We start from the raw sequence: 22183 nt of genomic DNA, 5'->3' as shown, positions 1-22183 counted from the left end.
TTTACAGTTATATCTTTCTCTGTAGCTGGAAGCTCTTGTGGGCTGAAATTACCACTCCGGTGTCATGAGTTGACACATGAGTCTTAAAGTAATTTCAGGATGGTATTTTAAAAGGGTTTTCAGCTGACCGTGCAGTTCCCTTTTGTATCTTTCTACTATCTAGTAAGCGGACCTCGCTTTGCTGAACCTACCTTCATACTGCGTATGTCTTTTCCTCTGAACTCACCGTCAATATATGTGGGGGGCTTCTGTCTCCTTTTCGGGGGAATTTCCCTAGAGGTAAGCCAGGTCTGTTTTTTCCTCTACTAGGGTTAGTTAGTCCTCCGGCTGGCGAGAGACGTCTAGGGATAAAACTTAGGCACGCCCCCCGGCCACTATTAGTTGTGTGGTAGGTTTAGCTCACGGTCAGCTCGAGATTCCATCACCCAAGAGCTTGTCCGTTATTTATGTGTCCTGACGTTCCCCTGCCATTGGGAACCATGACAGGACAGGTTCTTTGAGGCTCTGGGCCTCATCTTTGATGAACCACACTGAGTCAGATTGGCAGAGGACTCTATTGTGTTTCTTTCTGAATGAAAGCTCTCTACTGTTTGGAGTTTTGGATGGTCCCCAGAGGTGTCCTGGAATGACTCAGCACTCAGGTGTCAGTTCTGGAGGGGACTGTTTGATCATTTAAAGGATGCTCTGGCTCTCCACCCTCCTCCCAGCTCTCTGGAAGAAGCCATTACTCAGGCCGTTTGCATGGATCGGAGGTTAAGATAGAGAGGAGTCGTGCATCAGGAGGCTCCTTTCCTTCCAGTTAAGCTGGAACCCTCACAACCTTCTGAGCCCATGGAAGTAGGGGCCATCACCATCAAGGAGAGGAGACGTCGACGGGAGAGCAAACTTTGTTTTTACTGCGGTGCCTCAGGACATTGGAAGAAGGACTGTCCCTCCTGTCCTCCTACTCCCAAGGTGTCGGGAAACGACTGGGTAACTACCGAGGAGGTTGCGCAGACTCACAAGTACCTTTTTGCTCATTCCTTAAAGTACTGTTTAAAGTGGAACTTGGTGTTGAGAACTGTTTTACTCCTACTTCTGCTTTTGTGGACTGTGGGTCATCCCTGAACCTGATTGACTCTAAACTGGTGGCCAGCTGTAAGTTAGGGACAGTTAGGTTGGAGACTCCCATAAACATTATGGCCATTGAATCTACACCCCTCACCAAGGATAGTGTCCATTTTATTTCTGAAGAATTCATCCTCAATGTGGGGGCCTTTTACCAGGAGCGTATGTCATGTTTTGTCTTGGATAATCTTACTGCTGGTCTGGTCCTTGGTTACTACTACATAACCCGTTTATTGACTGGGGGTCCCGGGATATTGTTAAGTGGGGAACTAATTGTTCTGAAAAGTGTCTTACTACTATGTCTATGTCATCCGTCAGTCTGGAGGGTATTCCGGAGTACCTGAAGGACTTTGAGGATGTGTTGTCCGAAAAAGAGGCTGAGATTTTACCACCACACCGCCCACTTGATTGTACTGTTGACCAGTTGACCTTTTTCCCAATGCTAAATTGCCCAAGACCCATTTGTATAATCTGTCTGGTCATGAAAGAATACATCTCTGAGAGTCTCCATAAAGGGCATATTCACCCCTCTGTGTCTCCTGTGGCGGATGTTTTTTTTTTTTTTTTTTTTAAATGGTGGTTTACGTCCATGGCTTGATTTCCGAGAGTTAAATAAAATTACTGTGAGGAATACTTACCCTCTCCCACTTATCCCTGATTTATATAAACAATTGTCTGGGGCCAAGTGATTTTCTAAATTGCATCTCCGAGGAGCATACAATCTTATCCGTGTACGGGAGAGGGATGAGTGGAAAACCGCATTCCTCACCTCTGAAGCGTTGTTTGAAAATTTGGTTATGCATTTCGGTCTGGCTAATGCGCCAGCAGTTTTCCAGAATTTAATTAACCATGTCTTTTCTGACTTCCTTGGGCGCTTCATGGTAGTTTATCTAGATGACATTCTGGTGTACTCTGCGGAGAAGCAGACCCACGTAAGTCATCTGCAGGCTGTTCTCCAGAGGCTCCGGGAGAACTGTCTTTTTGCTAAACCAGAGAAATGTTTGGTTTTGGTTCAGGAATTGTCCTTTCTGGGGTTTATCTTGTCTGCTGAGGGGTTTTGTATGGACCCCAGAAAGGTTCAAGCCATTGTGAACTGGGTGCAACCAGCTGCCATGAAAGAATACATCTCTGAGAGTCTCCATAAAGGGCATATTCACCCCTCCGTGTCTCCTGTGGCGGCTGGGTTTTTTTTCTTTTTTTTAAATGGTGGTTTGCGTCCATGGCTCGATATCCGAGAGTTAAATAAAATTACTGTGAGGAATACTTACCCTCTCCCACTTATCCCTGACTTATATAAACAATTTTCTGGGGCCAAGTGGTTTTCTAAATTGGATCTCCGAGGGGCATACAATCTTATCCGTGTACGGGAGAGGGATGAGTGGAAAACCGCATTCCTCACCTCTGAAGAGTTGTTTGAAAATTTGGTTATGCATTTCGGTCTGGCTAATGCGCCAGCAGTTTTCCAGAATTTTATTACCCATGTCTTTTCTGACTTCCTTGGGCGCTTCATGGTAGTTTATCTAGATGACATTCTGGTGTACTCTGCGGAGAAGCAAACCCACATAAGTCATCTGCAGGCTGTTCTCCAGAGGCTCCGGGAGAACTGTCTTTTTGCTAAACCAGAGAAATGTTTGGTTTTGGTTCAGGAATTGTCCTTTCTGGGGTTTATCTTGTCTGCTGAGGGGTTTTGTATGGACCCCAGAAAGGTTCAAGTCATTGTGAACTGGGTGCAACCAGCTGCCATGAAAGAATACATCTCTGAGAGTCTCCATAAAGGGCATATTCACCCCTCCGTGTCTCCTGTGGCGGCTGGGTTTTTTTTTTTTTTTTAAATGGTGGTTTGCGTCCATGGCTCGATATCCGAGAGTTAAATAAAATTACTGTGAGGAATACTTACCCTCTCCCACTTATCCCTGACTTATATAAACAATTTTCTGGGGCCAAGTGGTTTTCTAAATTGGATCTCCGAGGGGCATACAATCTTATCCGTGTACGGGAGAGGGATGAGTGGAAAACCGCATTCCTCACCTCTGAAGAGTTGTTTGAAAATTTGGTTATGCATTTCGGTCTGGCTAATGCGCCAGCAGTTTTCCAGAATTTTATTACCCATGTCTTTTCTGACTTCCTTGGGTGCTTCATGGTAGTTTATCTAGATGACATTCTAGTGTACTCTGCGGAGAAGCAGGCCCACATAAGTCATCTGCGGGCTGTTCTCCAGAGGCTCCGGGAGAACTGTCTTTTTGCTAAACCAGAGAAATGTTTGGTTTTGGTTCAGGAATTGTCCTTTCTGGGGTTCATCTTGTCTGCTGAGAGGTTTCGTATGGACCCCAGAAAGGTTCAAGCCATTGTGGACTGGGTGCAACCCAGAGGTCTTAAAATCCTTCAGCGGCTCTTGGGGTTCGCTAATTATTATAGGAAATGTAAAAGGGGGTTTCCTCAAATTGTCAAACCCCTCACTGATTTGACCCGATAGGGGTCTGATATCAAGAGTTGGCCTGCTCCAGCCGCAGCTGCATTTTTGGCGTTAAAGAAATGTTTTATGTCTGCCCCTGTATTGATTCAAGCAGATCCATCTGAACCGTTTATTGTGGAGGTGGACGCCTCGGAGGTGGGGGTGGGGGCGGTATTGTCCCAGGGACCTACCACTTTGACCAATGTAAGACCTTGTGCCTTTTTCTTGAAGAAACTCTTTTGTAGAAAAGAATTATGATGTAGGTAACAGAGAGTTACTAGCCATTAAACTGGCGTTTGAAGAATGGAGGCATTTTTTGGATGGAGCAGTCCTTTGAATCACTGTAATTACAGATAAGAATCTGGCATACATCCAGTCTGCTAAAAGGTTGACACCGAGTCAGGCGAGATGGTCACTTTTCTTCCCACGGTTTCAATACTCTATTAACTTTCGACCCGGTTCTAAAAATGTCAATGTTGATGCATTGTCTCGTAGTCTGGACCCGATATCACCTCCTGAACCTCCTTCCTCCATTATTCAGCACGGTGTAGTGGTGGCTGGGGTATCTTCGGTATTGGAGCAGGAGATTTGTGAGGCCCAATCTCTTGCCCCTCCATCATTGCCGGGTAATAAGCTCTTTGTGCCCATTCAATTTCATCTCAGTATACTCTGGGAGTTTCATGATTCAGCCCTGAGTGGGCATCCTGGAATCTTGGCTACCTGTAAAGCTGTTTCTAGGTTGTTTTGGTGGTCCTCGTTGGCCTCGGATGTGGTGAAGTTTGTGTCATCCTGTGATGTATGTGCTCATGCTAAGAATGCCCATAGTTGGCCGGTCGGGGAATTGGTGCCATTGCCAATTCCTGATAGTCCATGGACTCATCTGTCCTTGGATTTTATCACCGATCTTCCTCCTTCTAGTGGTAAAACGGTCATTTGGGTGGTGGATAGATTTACCAAGCAGGCGTATTTTGTACCTTTAACAGACCTGCCTAATGCAGAGACGCTAGCTAAATTGTTTGTTGAACATGTGGTGTGGTTGCATGGTGTGACTGTGAGTGTGGTTTCAGACAGGGGAGTGCAGTTTGTGTTCAAGTTTTGGAGGGCCTTTTGTAAAAGGTTGGGTATCTGTTTGACCTTTTCTTCAGCATATCATCCTGAGACTAATGGTCAGACAGAGAGGACCAATCATTCCCTGGAACAAATCTTGTGATGTCTGACCGCAGCTCGGCAGGACGATTGGTGTTCCTCTTTGCCTATGGCTGAATTTGCTTTTAATAATCGCATTAATCAGTCCACGGGCACCTACCCTTTTTTCTGTAATTATGGGTTTCACCCTCATTTTGGGGAATTTTCCTGACTGGATTCAGGGTGTCCTGGGGCTGATCTAGCTGTTCAACGGTTGGGGGAGGTGTGGCAAGAGGTTCAAAAGACCTGTTCCCTTTCCCTGACTTCCCTGTGTGTTTGGTGGTTCCCTACAGTGTAAGACTCAGCTTCAATTCTGAACCCTGCCTCCTGCTTTCTATCTCTGTTACTACGTTTCCCGTCTGGCTTTGACTCTTTAACTCTTTGGCTCATTCCCCAACTATGTCTTCTGTCTCACGTTTTGGATCCCGCGCTCCCATCTGGTTCCGATTTCTGGCTTGTCTCTGACCAAGTGCATTGCTGTGACCTCTGGTACTTCGTCTTCCAGTTTGTTGCTGACCGGTCTGTCTGACTACTCTGCCGCCTCCTAGTGGCAGTCCGCACTCTGCACTGTGGTGCTACATGGTGAGTGCTACCTTTTTTTCACTTACCTGCGCCCCCTGGTGGAGGTTGCGTGCAACTGCCTTGCAGTTGCATTACAGGGAGGGCTGCCATCAGGGCATTACTGCCCTTACTGCTGTATAGAACCCGGTTTACAGTAGCACACAGAGGGGCCCGCAGGTCCGGGGCCCCACTTATGTGCTACTTTTCATGAGGCCCAATCGTGCAGTAAAGTGGTTCGCACTGCGGCGCACTTGTCGGCACTAGGGCCAGGGAGCTTTCCCGGAGCTGTGCAGGGCCATCTTACCTTGATGGCTCCATAGCTCCTGTCCCCTCCCGTCTTCTGTATCAGGTAACGACGCATGCACGATGACGCCCGACATGTTCTGGATGATGGAGGCAGAGCCACGCTGCTGGGGAGCGACTGTGAGGTAAGAATGCAAAAATGAATGTACAAAATGAATTAAATGGGTGAGGGGAGGAAGAGGAGGAATTGCACATGATGACGGGGGAAGGAGTAAGGGGGACTGCACATGATGATGTGGGGGGTTGAAGGGGGACTGCAAATGAAGTAGGGGTTAAAGGGGGACTGCAAAAGATGACATGGGGTAAAGGGGACTGCATATGATGATGTTGGGAGGGGGTTAAACGGGGACTGCATATGATGGGGGTTAAAGAGGAACTGCACATGATGTGGGGAGGGGGTTAAAGGGGGACTGCACATGAAGTGGGGGTTAAAAGGAACTGCAAAGGATGACATGGGGGTAAAGGGGACTGCAAATTATGATGTGGGTGTATTAAAGGGGGACTGCAAATGATGATGTGGGGAGGGGGTTAAAGGGGGACTGCACATGATGATGTGGGGAGGGTTAAAGGGGACTGCACATGATGATGTGGGGGGTTAAAAGGGGACTGCACATGATGTGAGGAGGGGGTTAAGGGGGACTGCACATGAAGGAACTGCAGAGGATGACATGGGGTAAAAGGACATGGGGTTAAAAGGAACTGCAAAGGATGACATGGGGTAAAGGGGACTGCACATGATGATGTGGGGTGTTAAAAGGGGACTGCACATGATGAAGTGGGGGACAAGGGGACTGCACATGATGAAGTTGGTTCAGGGGGCCTGCATATGATGAAGAGGGGGAGGGGATGGGAGACTGCAAATGATGAATTGAGAGTGAGGGAAGAGGGACAGCAGTTGAATTGAAGGTGGACAGTGGGAGAGCAAATGATGATCGAGAGAGAGCAAATAATAATGAATTTGAGGATGGGGGAGTAAATGATCTATTGAATGTGGGGGTAGAGCTGTTGATAATGAATAGAGGGTGGGAGAGAGAAGACATGACAATGAATTGGAGGGAAGGGGCATGTAAATATAATGAGTAGGGGGAGCGGTAGGTACATAATGGGGGGGCGTTGAGTATGCAGTGACTGGTAATGAATTGGGGGAAAGAGAGCAGGTGCTAATGAATTTATATATTTATTAGGTGGAGAAAGTGGCTATGTATAGCTAGAAGGGGCTCAGTGGCGTATTGTAATTTATATTTGGCATGGTGGGTTGCATAATAACCAATTATGTATTAATGGTGAGTGCATATCTATATTCAGATGTGTAGTGTAGAAGAAAGGGAAAAAAGAGGGGAATGTGCTCTGGAAGCAGTGCTCTAGGTAACTGTGTTATTTTATGCAGAGATGACTCCTGGCTGGAAGAAGTGATGGCTGTCTGTGCTGCATGAAAAAGAAAAGCAAAGATGAAGGACTTCAGCTAGAGACATCACTGGTGAGTCAGTGCGTTACCTGTACACTGACACTGTACACTGTATACTCTGTACAGAGCTTCTGTGTATAATGTCACCAGTGATCAATGTATTACCTGTACACTGACACTATATACTATGTACAGAGCTTCTGTGTATAATGTCACTTAGTATTGTGTTGGTTTTTTTTTATTAATGATCAGTATTGTAGTATTCAGTCACTATGTTGTGGTAATATGTGGTCTGGTCATGGTGTGGTGGTATTTGTCCCTTGTATGTGGTATTGTAGGTCACTATGTGGTGGTAATATGTGGTCTGGTCATGGTGTGATGGCATTTGTCCCTTGTATGTGGTATTATAGGTTACTATGTGGTGGTAATATGTGGTCTGGTTATGGTGTGACGGTATTTGTCCCTTGTATGTTGTATTAATGGTCATTTTAAAAAATGTATGTGACTCATTCTCTTAAGGAAAAATACATAAAAATATATTTATATTTAATAGGTTAGAGTAGAGTAGGGTCCAGCCAAAAGAGTCTACAGTGTCGTTTTGGTGGCTTAAAAATTATTTTAGCCAGAAAAAAAGCTGCTGATTATGAATGTATTCTGGTGTTTTATGCAAACTGTTAATATCTGATTGATGAGGATGTGGTGGAGAAGTTGAGTTTTTCCAAGAGTGAACTATGGGACTGTGGAAGGTTCGAAGGGTGGAGATGGAGATGGGGTGGAGCCTGGGCAGAGTCTCAAGGTGGCCTGAAAATTTTGCCGGTATGGGGCCCTGAAATTCCTAGTGGCAGCCCTAATTACAAGTATTCACATTGGTTAGGGACCCATCAGTCTTATGAGACCTGTTATGATCCTAGTGGCAAGGATCGCAAGTAGGACTAGCTAAGTAACTAAACCGACTACAAACTCTGGGGAAGTGGTAACTGAATTGACCGCAACCTGATCCTATCCGCAAACAACTATAGGCAGCCGTGGAACGTGACCTGAAAATCCTAGACGTCTCTTCACGGCCTGAGAATCTGACTATTCCTAGAGGGAAAGAAAGTCCTCTCTTGCCTCAGTGAAATGACCCCAAAGATATAGAATAGCCCCCCACAAATATTAATGGTGAGTTAAGGGGAAAGCACAAACGCAGAGATGAAATTAGATTTAGCAAATGAGGCCCGCTAACACTAGAAAGCAGAAAATAGAAAGGGAACTGTGCGGTCAATTAAAAACCCTATTCAAAATATCCACGCAGAGATAGCTCGAGGCCCCGCACCAACAAACTGTGCGGGGGAAGCAACTCTGTACCCCAGAGCAAACCAGCAGAAGAAATCACATATTAGCAAGCTGGACTAAACTCATCATACACAGAAATCATATTGCAAACTGATGAGCAAAAAATAATTAAACAGAACTTAGCTTCTCCTGAAGAGACTGAAACCGAAGATAATCAGGAGTAATCAGAATAGCACTGAGTACATTGACAGATGGCAACAAGTGAAGGTGATGCAGAGCTAAATAGGAAACTCCCTAGTGCATAACGAGGCAGCTGATACAGCCACAGATCCGCAGGATAACAAACAAAGCCACCAGGGGGAGCCCAAAAACAAAACTCACACAATACCACCTGTGACCACAAGAGGGAGCCCGAAAACAGAGTTCACAACAGAGACCACCTTGACGATGGTTAATGGGCAGACATTATTTGTCCAAATTTTGTGCAAAGCATCTCATTCATTTTTTCCCAATATTCAAAAGCCATATTGCGATACATATTTCATATATTTCACATTGACATGCTTTAGCATGATAGAGTGCAACCTTTTTGGTATATTGTATATGGAGGTGTCATGATCCAGTCTGGAGTTTGTTTTCTGCTATCCTATCACTGGACTGGTCATGGGGGGTTAACCCCCTCTGCCTTGTTTAGGAGCTGGTTGGGCTTTTTCAGTCCTCTGCAGTCTGCTGGCCGATGTCAGTGATAGTTCATGCTTCCAGGCTAGAGCAGCTGACCCGTATACCCTGATGATCCTTCTGCCTGACTTCCCGTATTTGTGTGAGACCCGTTCCCTATCCCTGACTTAGTGTTCGTTTGGTGGTTTTCCTTACAGTGTATGACTCGGCCTGATCTCGAACCCCACCTCTTGCTTTCCGTCGCTGATACCTTGTTCCCTGACCGTCTTTGACTTCTGGCTTGTACCCCGACTTCATCTTATGTCTCATGTTTTGGATACCATGCTCCTGTTTGGCTCTGACTTCTTGCTTGTCTCTGACTACATGCATTGCTGTGACCTCTGGTAGTTCTTCTCCTGACAGTTTCTGGCTCTGCTCGTCTGACCACTCTTTCGTTACCTGTGACACCTGTGCGGCTGCTCAGTGTTGCTACGCTGTGAGTGTGCAACCTCTCTTCCCTCACCAGCACCCCCTGGCGGAGGTTGCGCTAAACTGCACTGTAGCCGCATCACAGGAAGTAGCTGCTCCCGGTATGCACCTATTCAGACTAGTTTGGATGTGCCAGTCAGGTTTTTGTTGCCTTTTTTTTGTTGTTGTTTCTAATTCACAAGTCTGACTGTCCCTGTTGCTGCCCCTCAGGAAGAAATGGACAGCCTCCAACCTGTCATCATGTCTGATGGTGGTGGTATAGACAGTTTTCGATGTCAGCTGTTACTAATAAGACATCTGGTCCCACAAACATCCCGTCAATCCTGGTCAGGACATCAGTCGTGTCTTTAACGTACTAGAGGAGTGTCACAACCAGTGACTTAAGGTAGAAATCTATAAATTTACAGATAGGATGGCATAATCTGTTATTGCCGGACACTATAGAGCGTCCCCGTGGGTTGAAGGGATCTTTGTGCACTTTGGGTAGGAGATACACGGTAGGGATCTTAGGTGCTTTTACATTCAGTCCCTCCAAAACCTTCTTACCAACAATCTCTTTTTCATATCAGGGAGTTTTTGTCCCTCAACTAACAGAACACTTCCTTTTTTATATTTTTCAGTTGGCCAGACCATGGTGTTCCCCCCCTTGTCAGCCACCTTGAACACCACATCATCTAAAGATTGTAAATCACACTATGCCATCCTTTGTTGATGTGTTAGATTATTGAATCTACATCTTGTAGATAGGTCCTTGAAATTCTCCATGACTAATTTTGTGAAAATCTCCACTGCTGGGCAGAGTGACAAGGGGGCGGGGGACCTCATGGATCTAGGCAATATCGACCAGGGAAACATACCTTCATTATCATGCATCTGTTCTTTCAATAGATCCTCCACCACTAATATACATAGCTTCCCTCTCAGCATCACTGTCAAATCCCTGACACGAAGTGTTACGATTACGATTATGCAATTTCGTAAGAATTAATTTGCAAGAAGATATGCAAATTCTTTATAGCTACAAAGAAGTAAAAGAGTTAGTGCCCACAAATATAAGACCCCTCTCAAGAACATCTAATTGGACCTCAGTCAATTTATGCAAAGAAAGGGTAATTACCTGTAAGCAAGTTTTAGGTATTTTTTTATTACTATCCTGCTTATTTCTCGAGGTCTGTCTTGCATTGACCCTTTTTGCTTTCTTATTATTACCGTCTTCCCCATCTGAAAAACCCCTGAAGCTTGATTGGCATTCATCACCTGATGTGAAGGATTTAACTGATGTGGATCTGGACCTAGATCCTGAACCGTTATGAAAAAACGAACGTTAGCGTTCACTGACATTCCGCCAGTTATATATACGATTGGATTGCTGATCATTGAGGTCCCTCAATGCTCACACACTGTTCACACCTAAGATGCAAGCAGCACACATACCACTCACAAATTAGATACATACATCACAGAAATTTGCTGGTGATATTTTCACAGACAACCTCCTATCTAAGGCCTCATTCAGACAACAATTTTTCACATACATGGTTTATGCGTAGCGTTCACTGATACAACACTCACTCATTATAGTCTATGGGACTTCTCACATACTCATCTTTTACCAGAATCATAGATGCAAATTACCCATACAAGTCCTTTTGAGCATAAAGAGCACAGACTGCAAACAAATAGCATCAGTGTGCATTCCATGTGCTGTCCATAATTAATATTGAAATGGACAGGAGAAGCTTTGAATCTAATTATTTATTATTTTATAGGTTATTTTATCGGTGAAAATCATTGATGAAGCACTGATTGTAAAAATTGACAGCTGACCAAACACTGATGTACCTCAGATCCAAAATACTGATGACACTCAGGTCATTTTTTTTGCATAAGACAACATTCACTGATGCCTGAATGAGGCCTAAAATAATCTACTGATACTGTGAAACTACTAGTCACAACTGAAGACAACCCCAAAATCCTACCCTACCACACTTAATGATAACGCTTTGTTATGTTCATTTTTGTCCAGCAATATAACGTTTACGAGTGACCCTATTCCTAATCTCCCCAAGGCACTGTGTACAGTCTCAGGCTACAATCATACTTAAAACCCATCGGTCATTCATTGCTGCAATTTGCAGAGTTTTTGTAAAGTAGTGGAAAATTGTGCACTATAGTCAGAATGTGCAAAGCCGCCAGAAAAACTTGAGTAAGCTTCTAAAGCCATGTTCACATGTTCAGAATTTAGTCAGTATTTTACATCAGTATTTGTAAACGAAATCCAGGAGTGGAACAATCAGAGGAAAAGTATAATAGAAACATGTCACCACTTCTGCATTTTTTACTCAATCCTGATTTTGGTTTACAAATAACGATGTAAAATACTGATCAAAAACTGAACATGCGAATGTGGCCTAAGTCGTGTTAGTGCACACAGAGAAGTTGTTAAAGGGCCTGGAGCAAGTCTACATGGAGTACGGCAATTTAAAAATGATATAAAATAATTGTACTGCCCACGAATTAAAAACAAAAATAAATGTACCGTAATTATATGGCCTTCTCATGTGTTTCAGAAATGAAAAAAACTTGCAGGAAGTGTCTTTTAGGTCTCAGCTGACATGTGATTGGCAGTTCTTTGGCACTCTTAGGCCCAGGTTAACACCACTGTATTTTCCCACATCCCAGAAAATTGGGTCTATTATGCTAATCACACTTTGATCAGAGTGTGATCAGAGTGGAATCTGATTTTCTTGGATGTGGAAAAAAATTTCTCAATCTTCTCCATTCTGTCAGTTCGTGAAAAAGGCATCACACGCGGATGTGTTCCAATGTTTCCATTAACTTATTGATTTGCATAGCCGAGTGTGATCCCAGTATCAGATGCAAATTGGGCATGCTGCAATTTTTTTTCCTTGGACAGATTTTGTCCGAGAAAAAAAATTTGATGTGCCCGGCACCGTAGAATAACATTGGTCTTAGTGCGATATGATTTTTTGACGGATTGCCCTGAGACCGAAAATAGGGTCATCTGCACCTTCCCTTACACTGACAGATACTCAGTCACTACCCTCTTACATTATTACATACAGATCTAATGTAGAGCACCATAGATAAACTACCAGTACTTTTGGGAATATTACATTTTTGGAATGGAATTTTTCCATGCAAATTAAACAAAATCACATAGACAAATGCTGTTTACATTGGGGTTGCTTTTATTATGTAAATACAATTGTCAACAAAACAGAAATGACATGATGAATTTTTCCAATTTCCCATTTGTTCCAGGTTAGGATATTAGTGGGACAACTCTTCTTCTATTCTCTCTTTTTCTTAATTGTTGTTAGTGAGGTTTTATTTTCAGTGCTGATGTTTTTAAATGTAAACCTTTACCTTTTGCTTTTTTTTTTTGTTTTTTTTTTTAACTTTTTGCTCATGTTACAGTGCAGGAGATCCTGATTTATATTTTTGCAGTAAATGATTATTTGCAACTTACATTATTTTATCGGCAAAAAACATTTGCAAAAAATTAGTCAAAGGAAGAAATGTTATAAAATATTAAACTAACCTTTTTATGTACTTGGCTGAAGCAATCACCTTCTGTTTAAACATGTGACTTTGTCCCATCAGTACAGCGTCAAAGCAAAGGTTCTTTAGTTATTGTTACATCCCCCCCATTGATCTTTTCTTTTCTTTTTTTAACTTCTGCAAATTAAATCTCTGCTTATTCTACACTTGCGAGTCCAGTGGGCAGTCTCAGTCAATAATTGATAGTTTTCAATGAAAGAGTGAGTGTATAAGCCCAGATACAGTATAATTTTAATGAATAAATGACAAATTAAAGTCAATCTTTTTCCATAAAACTGTATATTAATCTTCTCAGCAACTCCAGCTCTATAACATGATATCCACAGATTACAAATCATATTCAATATGACAGGTTCCCCTTAAGGATTGTAATTAAGTTTACATATCAACCTATTAATATCAGATTGGTTGGCACCCCGACACTTAGCATCTCCAGTCATCTGTTATCATGGCCTGCAGCCTCCACTCTGAAACTACCCTGTGCACAAAACCAGAACACCAAAGCTCTGTATGCCATTTTTGGGTTTTGCAGTTTAGCTTCCATTCACTTCAATAGGGGCTGAAAAGCAGTAACCAAGAAAGATCCCATTATCAATACTTGAGGAGAGACTATGTATTTCATATTATTGTGTGATGGCTTAAAATTTTACTGATGGTAATACGAGGTGCAAAATATGACGATGAGCTTTATATAGGGACCCACAATTTTTGTGAACTATATTGTATATTGTTTGTATACTGGGACATTGGATCTGTCCTGATGTGTTTTTTTCTAATTTTGGTACTGTTTTGGTCTCAATAATAAAGCAAAGTCTGTCCACTAAAAGAAATAGAAAACAAAGCAAAAAATGCTCAAACTAATTGCTATGTAACCTAAAGATTCAGCTGTAAACTTAAAAGAAAACATTAGAATAAACTTCTTATTGGTTTCAGTGAGGTAAAAGACATACATGTAAAAAAGAGAACTCACACATTACAAAATTAGTGGTAATGAATGTGTCAGGATCACTGGTGGGTACAGACAGAAGAGGATCCCTGTGCAAGAACTAAATACAGGCCCTTTGCAGTCCAATAACTCATCATAATGCACAATTCTACCTGCTTTATAGGCGGATGTGGCCCCCTTACCTCTTGGGTCCCTTTGCAAAAATGATATGTCCGCTGCTGGTCCTGATGTCTGGGATTGTTTTAAAAAAATAATTATGAATTGAGAGTCCTCAGTGGTTGATTCCTTTTAATGGCTATCTGAAAAGATGGTAACAAATTGCAAGCTTTGGAGACTACTCAGGCCTCTTCATCAGGCACATGGGATTGTTTTATGAATTTGTTTTGACCTATTGTACTTTGTTAATCCTAGAACAAAGTGGAGATTTCTACCATACTCATATTGCAGCAATAATTCACAACAGATGATCACATAAATATCTTTGATGGTATTCAGCAATATATAGGCAACTTCAGAAGTGCGCATTTGTGGCCCTCACCATGTAGAAAAATAGAATTCTTTTTTAAAGCATATAGATTGGATAGAGAACATGATCATGTGCAGCTTGTTTGTACTCTCTGTGTGACCTATGTGCATTAAGTAAAGAACATTTATAAATTCCACAATTTTCTTAAATGATGTGATATTATATTTTGTGTCTTTGCAAATCTTATCAGCATGGTACAAAAGGCAAATATTAGGTTTATCTTGACATTAAAAAAAAGTTGTTTGATATTCTTCTAACTTCCAGATCTTTGCAGATCATCTACAATGAATTCAGAAAAATAATGTTCTATTCTCCATTTTCTTTGTTTTCTCTTATTTTTGTACAAAAAACACAAAAGAGAATATTTTGGAACAGTGAATAAGGGCAATACCATAAACTAATTGTTACAAATCAGCATGAAATAATTAATATGATCATACTAGCTGTAAATTAATCACATACATTTTGGAAGACTTTGTTTTAATTCATATATTGTATAACTGCAAAACAGTCGGTCCATGGCCTTGCATATAATGGAGTTAAAAAATCATGCTTAAAAAATGAAAGGAATCACAGCTTTCCTATTTTTGGGATAGTCTTTAAACTTTTGCAGGTAAAACCTGAAAAACAAGTAATAATAATATTAGCAAAGTACTGCTACTACTACTACTACTACTACTACTACTACTACTACTACTACTACTACTAATAATAAACGTTTCACACTAATTAGTTGAATTAATTTTTCAAGTTATTACAGTAAACCTAAAAAGTATAGTATTTGTTTTTGCTGTAATCAATATGAAAGAAAATATATTTTAAAGAAGCATTCAGGTCTAGGGAAATGTTCCTCTCCACTAGGTGGATGATATCTGTTCAGGGTCGGACTGGCCTGGCGAGGTATTGGAGAAAACCCCATTGGGCCCTTGGCTGTGGGAAGGAGAAAAGGAGAAGAAGCAAAAAAAAGTCTGCAGTTTTTAGGGGCACGGGTCCTTTAAAATCACACAGAGAATGTGCAGGGGCGCGTGCACGCAGTGTTCATTACCTGAACCGCTGTGGCACACGTCCCGATCGTATATGTCAAATGTGCGCCAGCTGGATATCACCAGCGTATGATGTCAGTGTCATGAGCCGCATGTGACGGGCGCACATCAGCTGCCGGCCTCTGCTAGGTTGGCAACCATCTTACTATGTGCGCACCAAACCTGCAGAGAAGGGGGACACCGCTCGGTGCTGGGAGTGCAGGAAGGCAAGATGAACCTTTTTTTCTCTCTGTCTCTCTCTGTCTGTCTCTGTCTGTCTCTGCCTCTCTCTGTCTGTCTCTGTCTCTCTCTGTCTGTCTCTGTCTCTCTCTATATGTCTCTGTCTCTCTCTGTCTCTCTCTCCCCATGAAGCCAGGATAAGGGGCCAGGATGGATATATGGGGGTGGCAGAATGGATATATGGGGGGCAGAAAAAAAGGACCAGGATGGATATAAGGGGGGCGGAAGGATGGATCAGGTACGAACTGGGGCAGAAATTCAGTACTGGCATTTGAAATCACACAGGCCCATGTTGTCCCCGTCTCCAAGCACCAGATGGAAAATATTACTAATATTACCCTGGATGGAGGAAAGGAAGATTTACTACAAGACCAATATTTCTAATGATTCCCCTGACCTGCTGGGATAAGTGATAGTGACTTTGTGCTTTGTCGAAACTCTTAACAGTATGAGTATCTTGAGAACACCAATTCTGTTAACAACTTAGCAGACAAGGCATCCCATGGCCAGACAGGCCCTTCTGGCATTTGCCAGAATTGCCAGATGGCCAGTCCGGCCCTGGGATGGATATATGAGGGGCAGGAAAAAAGGACCAGGATTGATATAAGGGGGGCAGCAGGATGGATATATGGGGGCAGGAAAAAAGGACCAGGATGGATATAAGGGGGCGGCAGAATGCATATATGCGGAGCAGGAAAAAAGCTCCTGATGAGGTGGCGGATGGTCTCCTCAGGGATCTCCTCTCAGACCTGGACTAAAGCATCTGCCAACTCCTGGACAGTCTGTGGTGCAATGTGACATTGGTGGATGGTCCGAGACATGATGTCCCAGATGTGTTCAATTGGAATCAGGTCTGGGGAATGGGCAGGCCAGTCCATATCTTCAATGCCTTCATCTTGCAGGAACTGCTGACACACTCCAGCCACATGAGGTCTGGCATTGTCCTGCATTAGGAGGAACCCAGGGCCAACCGCACCAGCATATGGTCTCACAAGGGGTCTGAGGATCTCATCTCGGTACCTAATGGCAGTCAGGCTACCTCTCACGAGCACATGGAGGGCTGTGGGGCCCTCCAAAGAAATGCCACCTCACACCATTACTGACCCACTGCCAAACCGGTCATGCTGAAGGATGTTGCAGGCAGCAGATCGCTCTCCATGGCATCTCCAGACTCTGTCATGTTTGTCACATGAGCTCAGTGTGAACCTGCTTTCATCTGTGAAGAGCACAGGGCGCCAGTGGCGAATTTGCCAATCCTGGTGTTCTGTGGCAAATGCCAAGCTTCCTGTACGGTGTTCGACTGTGAGCACAACAACCTTCAGTGGATGTCTTGCACTCAGACCATCCTCATGGAGTCGGTTTCTAACCGTTTGCGTAGACACATGCACATTTGTGGCCTGCTGAGGTCATTTTGCAGGGCTCTGGCAGTGCTCCTTCTGTTCCTCCTTGCATAAAGGCTGAGGTAGCGATTCTGCTGCTGGTTTGTTGCCCTCCTATGGCCCCCTCCACATCTCCTAGTGTACTGGCCTGTCTCCTGGTAGCACCTCCTGCCTCTGGATACTACGCTGACAGACACAGCAAACCTTCTTGCCACAGCTCGCATTGATGTGCCATCCTGGATGAGCTGCACTACATGAGCCACTTGTGTGAGTTGTAGAGTCCGTCTCATGCTACCACGAGTGTGAAAGGACAACCAATATTCAAAAGTGACCAAAACATCAGCCAGAAAGCATTGGTACTGAGATGTGGTCTGTGGTCCCCACCTGCAGAACAACTCCTTTATTGAGTGTGTCTTGATAATTGCCAATAATTTTCATCTGTTGTCTATTCCATTTGCACAACAGCATGTGAAATTGATTGTCAAACAGTGTTGCTTCCTAAGAGGACAATTTGATTTCACAGAAGTTTGATTTACTTGGAGTTATGTTTTGTTGTTTAAGTGTTTCCTGTATTTTTTTAAGCAGTGTATATGGGGGAGCCAGTATGCATATATGTGGGGAGCTAGGATGGATATATGGTAGAGCCAAGATGCATATATATGGGGGGCCAGGATCGATATATGGGGGGCCGGGGTGGATTTATGGGGGGTGCAGGACAAGATAACAGGATGTATATATATGGGGGGGCCAGGAGGATATATGGGGGGCAGGACAAGGATGGATGTATATGGGGGAGCCAGGAGGGATATATAGTGTGGAGCCAGGATGCATATATATGGGGGGCAGGATGGATTTGTTGGGGACAGGACAATGGACCAGGATGCATATAAATGGGGGGCAAGGATGCATATATATGGGGGGTCCACGATGCATATATGGGGGGCCAGAATGGATATATATGGGGAGCCAGGATGGATATATTGGGGAGCTAGGATGACAAAATATGGGAGGCTAGGATGCATATATATACAGTATGGGGGAGCCAGGATGGATATATGGTAGAGCCAAGATGCATATATATGGGAGGCAGGATGGATTTATGGGGGGGGCAGGACAAGGGACCAGGATGCATATATATGGGGGGGGGGCAGGATGCATATATATGGGGAATCCAGTATGGATATATGGGGAGACCAGGATAGATATATATGGGGAGCCAGTATGGATATATATAGGGGGCCAGGATGGATATATATTGGGGAGTCAGGATGGATATACTGTATATGGGGGGGCCAGGATGCATATATATGGGGGAGTCGGGGTGCATATACATATATATGGGGGAGCCAGGATGCATATATATATACACTCACCGGCCACTTTATTAGGTACACCATGCTAGTAACGGGTTGGACCCCCTTTTGCCTTCAGAACTGCCTCAATTCTTCGTGGCATAGATTCAACAAGGTGCTGGAAGCATTCCTCAGAGATTTTGGTCCATATTGACATGATGGCATCACACAGTTGCCGCAGATTTGTCGGCTGCACATCCCAAAGATGCTCCATACAAGGCAGGATGGATCCATGCTTTCATGTTGTTTACGCCAAATTCTGACCCTACCATCCGAATGTCGCAGCAGAAATCGAGACTCATCAGACCAAGCAACGTTTTTCCAATCTTCTACTGTCCAATTTCGATGAGCTAGTACAAATTGTAGCCTCAGTTTTCTGTTCTTAGCTGAAAGGAGTGGTACCCGGTGTGGTCTTCTGCTGCTGTAGCCCATCTGCCTCAAAGTTCGACGCACTGTGCGTTCAGAGATGCTCTTAGGCCTACCTTGGTTGTAACGGGTGGCGATTTGAGTCACTGTTGCCTTTCTATCAGCTCGAACCAGTCTGCCCATTCTCCTCTGACCTCTGGCATCAACAAGGCATTTCCGCCCACAGAACTGCCGCTCACTGGATTTTTTTTCTTTTTCGGACCATTCTCTGTAAACCCTAGAGATGGTTGTGCGTGAAAATCCCAGTAGATCAGCAGTTTCTGAAATACTCAGACCAGCCCTTCTGGCACCAACAACCATGCCACGTTCAAAGGCACTCAAATCACCTTTCTTCCCCATACTGATGCTCGGTTTGAACTGCAGGAGATTGTCTTGACCATGTCTACATGCCTAAATGCACTGAGTTGCCGCCATGTGATTGGCTGATTAGAAATTAAGTGTTAACAAGAAGTTGGACAGGTGTACCTAATAAAGTGGCCAGTGAGTGTATATATACATATATATATATGAAACAGCCAGGATGGCTATATATAGCTCTGGGAAAAATTAGGAGACCACTGCAAAATTTTCAGTTAATCTAATTTTTCTCTCTATAGGTATATTTTTGAGTAAGATGTAAATTGTTCTTTTAGTCTATAAACTACTGACAACATGTCTCCGAAGTTCCAAGCAATATATTTTGTATTTATTTTCTGAAAATGAGAAATGGTCAAAATAACCAAAAAAATGCATTGCTTGCAGACCTCAAATAATGCAAAAAAAAAAGTTTTGAATAATTTAGAAACAACAATACTAATGTTTTAACTCAGGAAGAGTTCGGAAAGCAATATTTTGTGGAATAACCATGATTTATAATCACAGCTTTCATGCGTCTTGGCATGCTTTCCTCCAGTCTTTCACACTGTTTTTGGGTGACCTTATGCCACTCCTGGTACAAAAAGTAAGCAGTTCTTGTTTGTTGGATGGCTTGTGACTATCCATCTTCCTCTTGATTACATTCCAGAGGTTTTCAATGGGGTTCAGGTCTGGAGATTGGACTGCCCATGACAGGGATTTGATGTGTTGGTCCTTCATCCACACCTTGATTGACCTAGTTGTGTGGCATGGCGCATTGTCCTGCTGGAAAAACCAGTCCCTCGAAACGCGTTGGTTTAGCTTTTTGCCCTGTCCTAGACGCCGTAGTATCTGTGACGTCACACGCTGCTTCCTAGCAGCGGCGGCCATTTTTTCATACGCGCATCCAGCATCGCTACCGGCCGGAGCGCTGCTGGCTCTGCACGTTCCCTGATACGGGCATCCTGATATCCACTCCTGCCGCCGGGTGTCTAATATTTAGAACTACTGACACCTACTACCAGCACCTCTATACCAACCGTACTTCTATCAAGCCACCCCTGGTAAGGAGCAGAGGTTACTTCTAATTTCAACACCTATACTGGCTCTGGTTTTTGGCATTTGTAGTGGCGGCAGTTCATTTGGGTTATTATTATTATTACTACTACTTGCTACTACGACTATTTGCGATTATCATTATTGATATTTATCATTATTGATCCTTGTGTTTTAAATTGATTGGTTTATATTGTTAGTTTTGAGTAATACACATAGTGTGTTTTAGCGCGGTATCTTAGTTTTAAATAGACTTATAGATATTTGCATATAGCTGTAGGGTGGGCCCATAGACTCCATTCCCCTGGTGGTCCCCAGACACCCCAGTCCGACCCTGTATCTGTTAGATCATTTTAGATCTGCTGGAAACACACTGATCACTAAAACTGTTGTGTATCTCCCCCGCCTCTTTCCTAGGCACAATACTACTTCTAGAAGAAAATGAACCTAGCATGCAAGTGATAATTTGCTCACACCACAATACCCCCTTTAATAGCATTTTCCATTATTTTATTGCAGGCTGGGGAAGGGAATTTTTATTGCATTTTTCTAACACTTGAAACATTTATTTCATGTTTGATAATGCTTGATACAAATTTGTTACATAATATACATTACATACGTCTGGGAGACATAAATTCATAACAGTCCCAGTTACAAGGAAAAATAGGCACCAGCGATCATGTGAGAACGAAAGCAAGGAAATCGCTAGTTCATCTATTCTCTGAATAGCGTTCATTTAGTGCTAAGTATGCTGAAAATAGTTATAAATTGCTTTTATAGAAGGGGGGTGGGACTGAAGAAATTAAGTTGAGACCCCACATGACAGGGGTTGGGCCGGGAGCAGAAACTAGGGGATTGGTAGTAGCGGTTTGAATTTCAACTTAAAGAGAGAGAAGCTACAGGGAATATATATCAGGAAAAATGTGTGAAAGAGGCCATTTTATGGGATCGTTATTGAGAAGAGTAGTATTTGGTATACAGCAAAGTTTGTACGTCAGTGTATAACAAGGCAAGAAAAAATTGGGACAGATTTATTGAGACTACATGTACATGTCAGTCTTTTTAAGTTGTGTGTTGGAGTAGGAAACGCAGAATTTATTAGGAGGTGCACGCTACTTAATGAATTTGGCACATACTCTTAGTCAGGGACTTCTGGCAAAAGGAATGGAGTAACATTTAATGAATTGAGAGGCCAGGATCCTCCACACCAATCCCGCCCATGTTCTACCCACTTTGGCAGAGGTAGCCAGGACTGGGGTGAAAGTGGCAAACGTTGTAAAGGTTTTGCTCTACTTTGGTTGCACAACAATTTTGCAAATTTTTAAATCATTTTGCAATAGAAATTGGGCCCAAGCAGTCTGATGAATCTGCCCAAATTTTGAGTAAGGTCAGAGTTTAGTACTTATCCTGTAGAAAATCCTAATTACATTAACTTCATTGGTAGGTACATAGCAGCTAAATAAAAAAATGTGGTCAACTATTTTTTTTCGCTTTCTAAAATTGTAAAATGTAGATACAGCTCTGTTAGGAGCTCGGTATTTGCTTTATTATTTTCACATGAAGTAAAATAAATTCTAACAAAGAAAGAAAAAGTTGTGTCTTACTTGTGATGATGATAAGCCCTTGGCCCAATGCTAACTGTGGTAAACACTGCAAAGGCAAATGCTGGCAAAGACCATGTTGCTATAGCATAACCATACCACTCCACAATTTCACCAAAGAAATTTGCTCCAGATACAAAGTTAAACATTCCTCCTGCAAAAAAATAATTATATTAACAAACCTCATCTGAACACATGTATATCATGTTTGATAAGCACTATGTTAAACCACCAAAAGAGCAGACATGCGGACTTCTGTTCTATTCAAGATAGGGCC

General features: G+C 43.1%; 1 protein-coding gene across 4 annotated transcripts in view; it reads right to left on the bottom strand.

Annotated features, from left to right (window-relative positions):
* Positions 1-12626: 12626 nt before the first annotated feature.
* SRD5A2 (steroid 5 alpha-reductase 2) overlaps positions 12627-22183 on the bottom strand; it is a 107310-nt gene continuing 97753 nt past the window's right edge. For all 4 annotated transcript variants that reach the window (XM_077283242.1, XM_077283245.1, XM_077283246.1 and 1 more), the window contains 2 exons: positions 21910-22060; positions 12627-15114 (listed from right to left, as the gene is read on the bottom strand). In XM_077283242.1, coding sequence (XP_077139357.1) covers positions 15048-15114; positions 21910-22060 — 218 coding nt within the window. In that variant the 3' untranslated portion in view covers positions 12627-15047. The remainder of the gene's footprint in view (positions 15115-21909; positions 22061-22183) is intronic.

Source organism: Ranitomeya variabilis, chromosome 2 (assembly GCF_051348905.1).
Source record: "Ranitomeya variabilis isolate aRanVar5 chromosome 2, aRanVar5.hap1, whole genome shotgun sequence".
NCBI classification, from domain to species: Eukaryota; Metazoa; Chordata; class Amphibia; order Anura; family Dendrobatidae; genus Ranitomeya; species Ranitomeya variabilis.
This window is presented reverse-complemented; position numbering and strand designations above follow the sequence as displayed.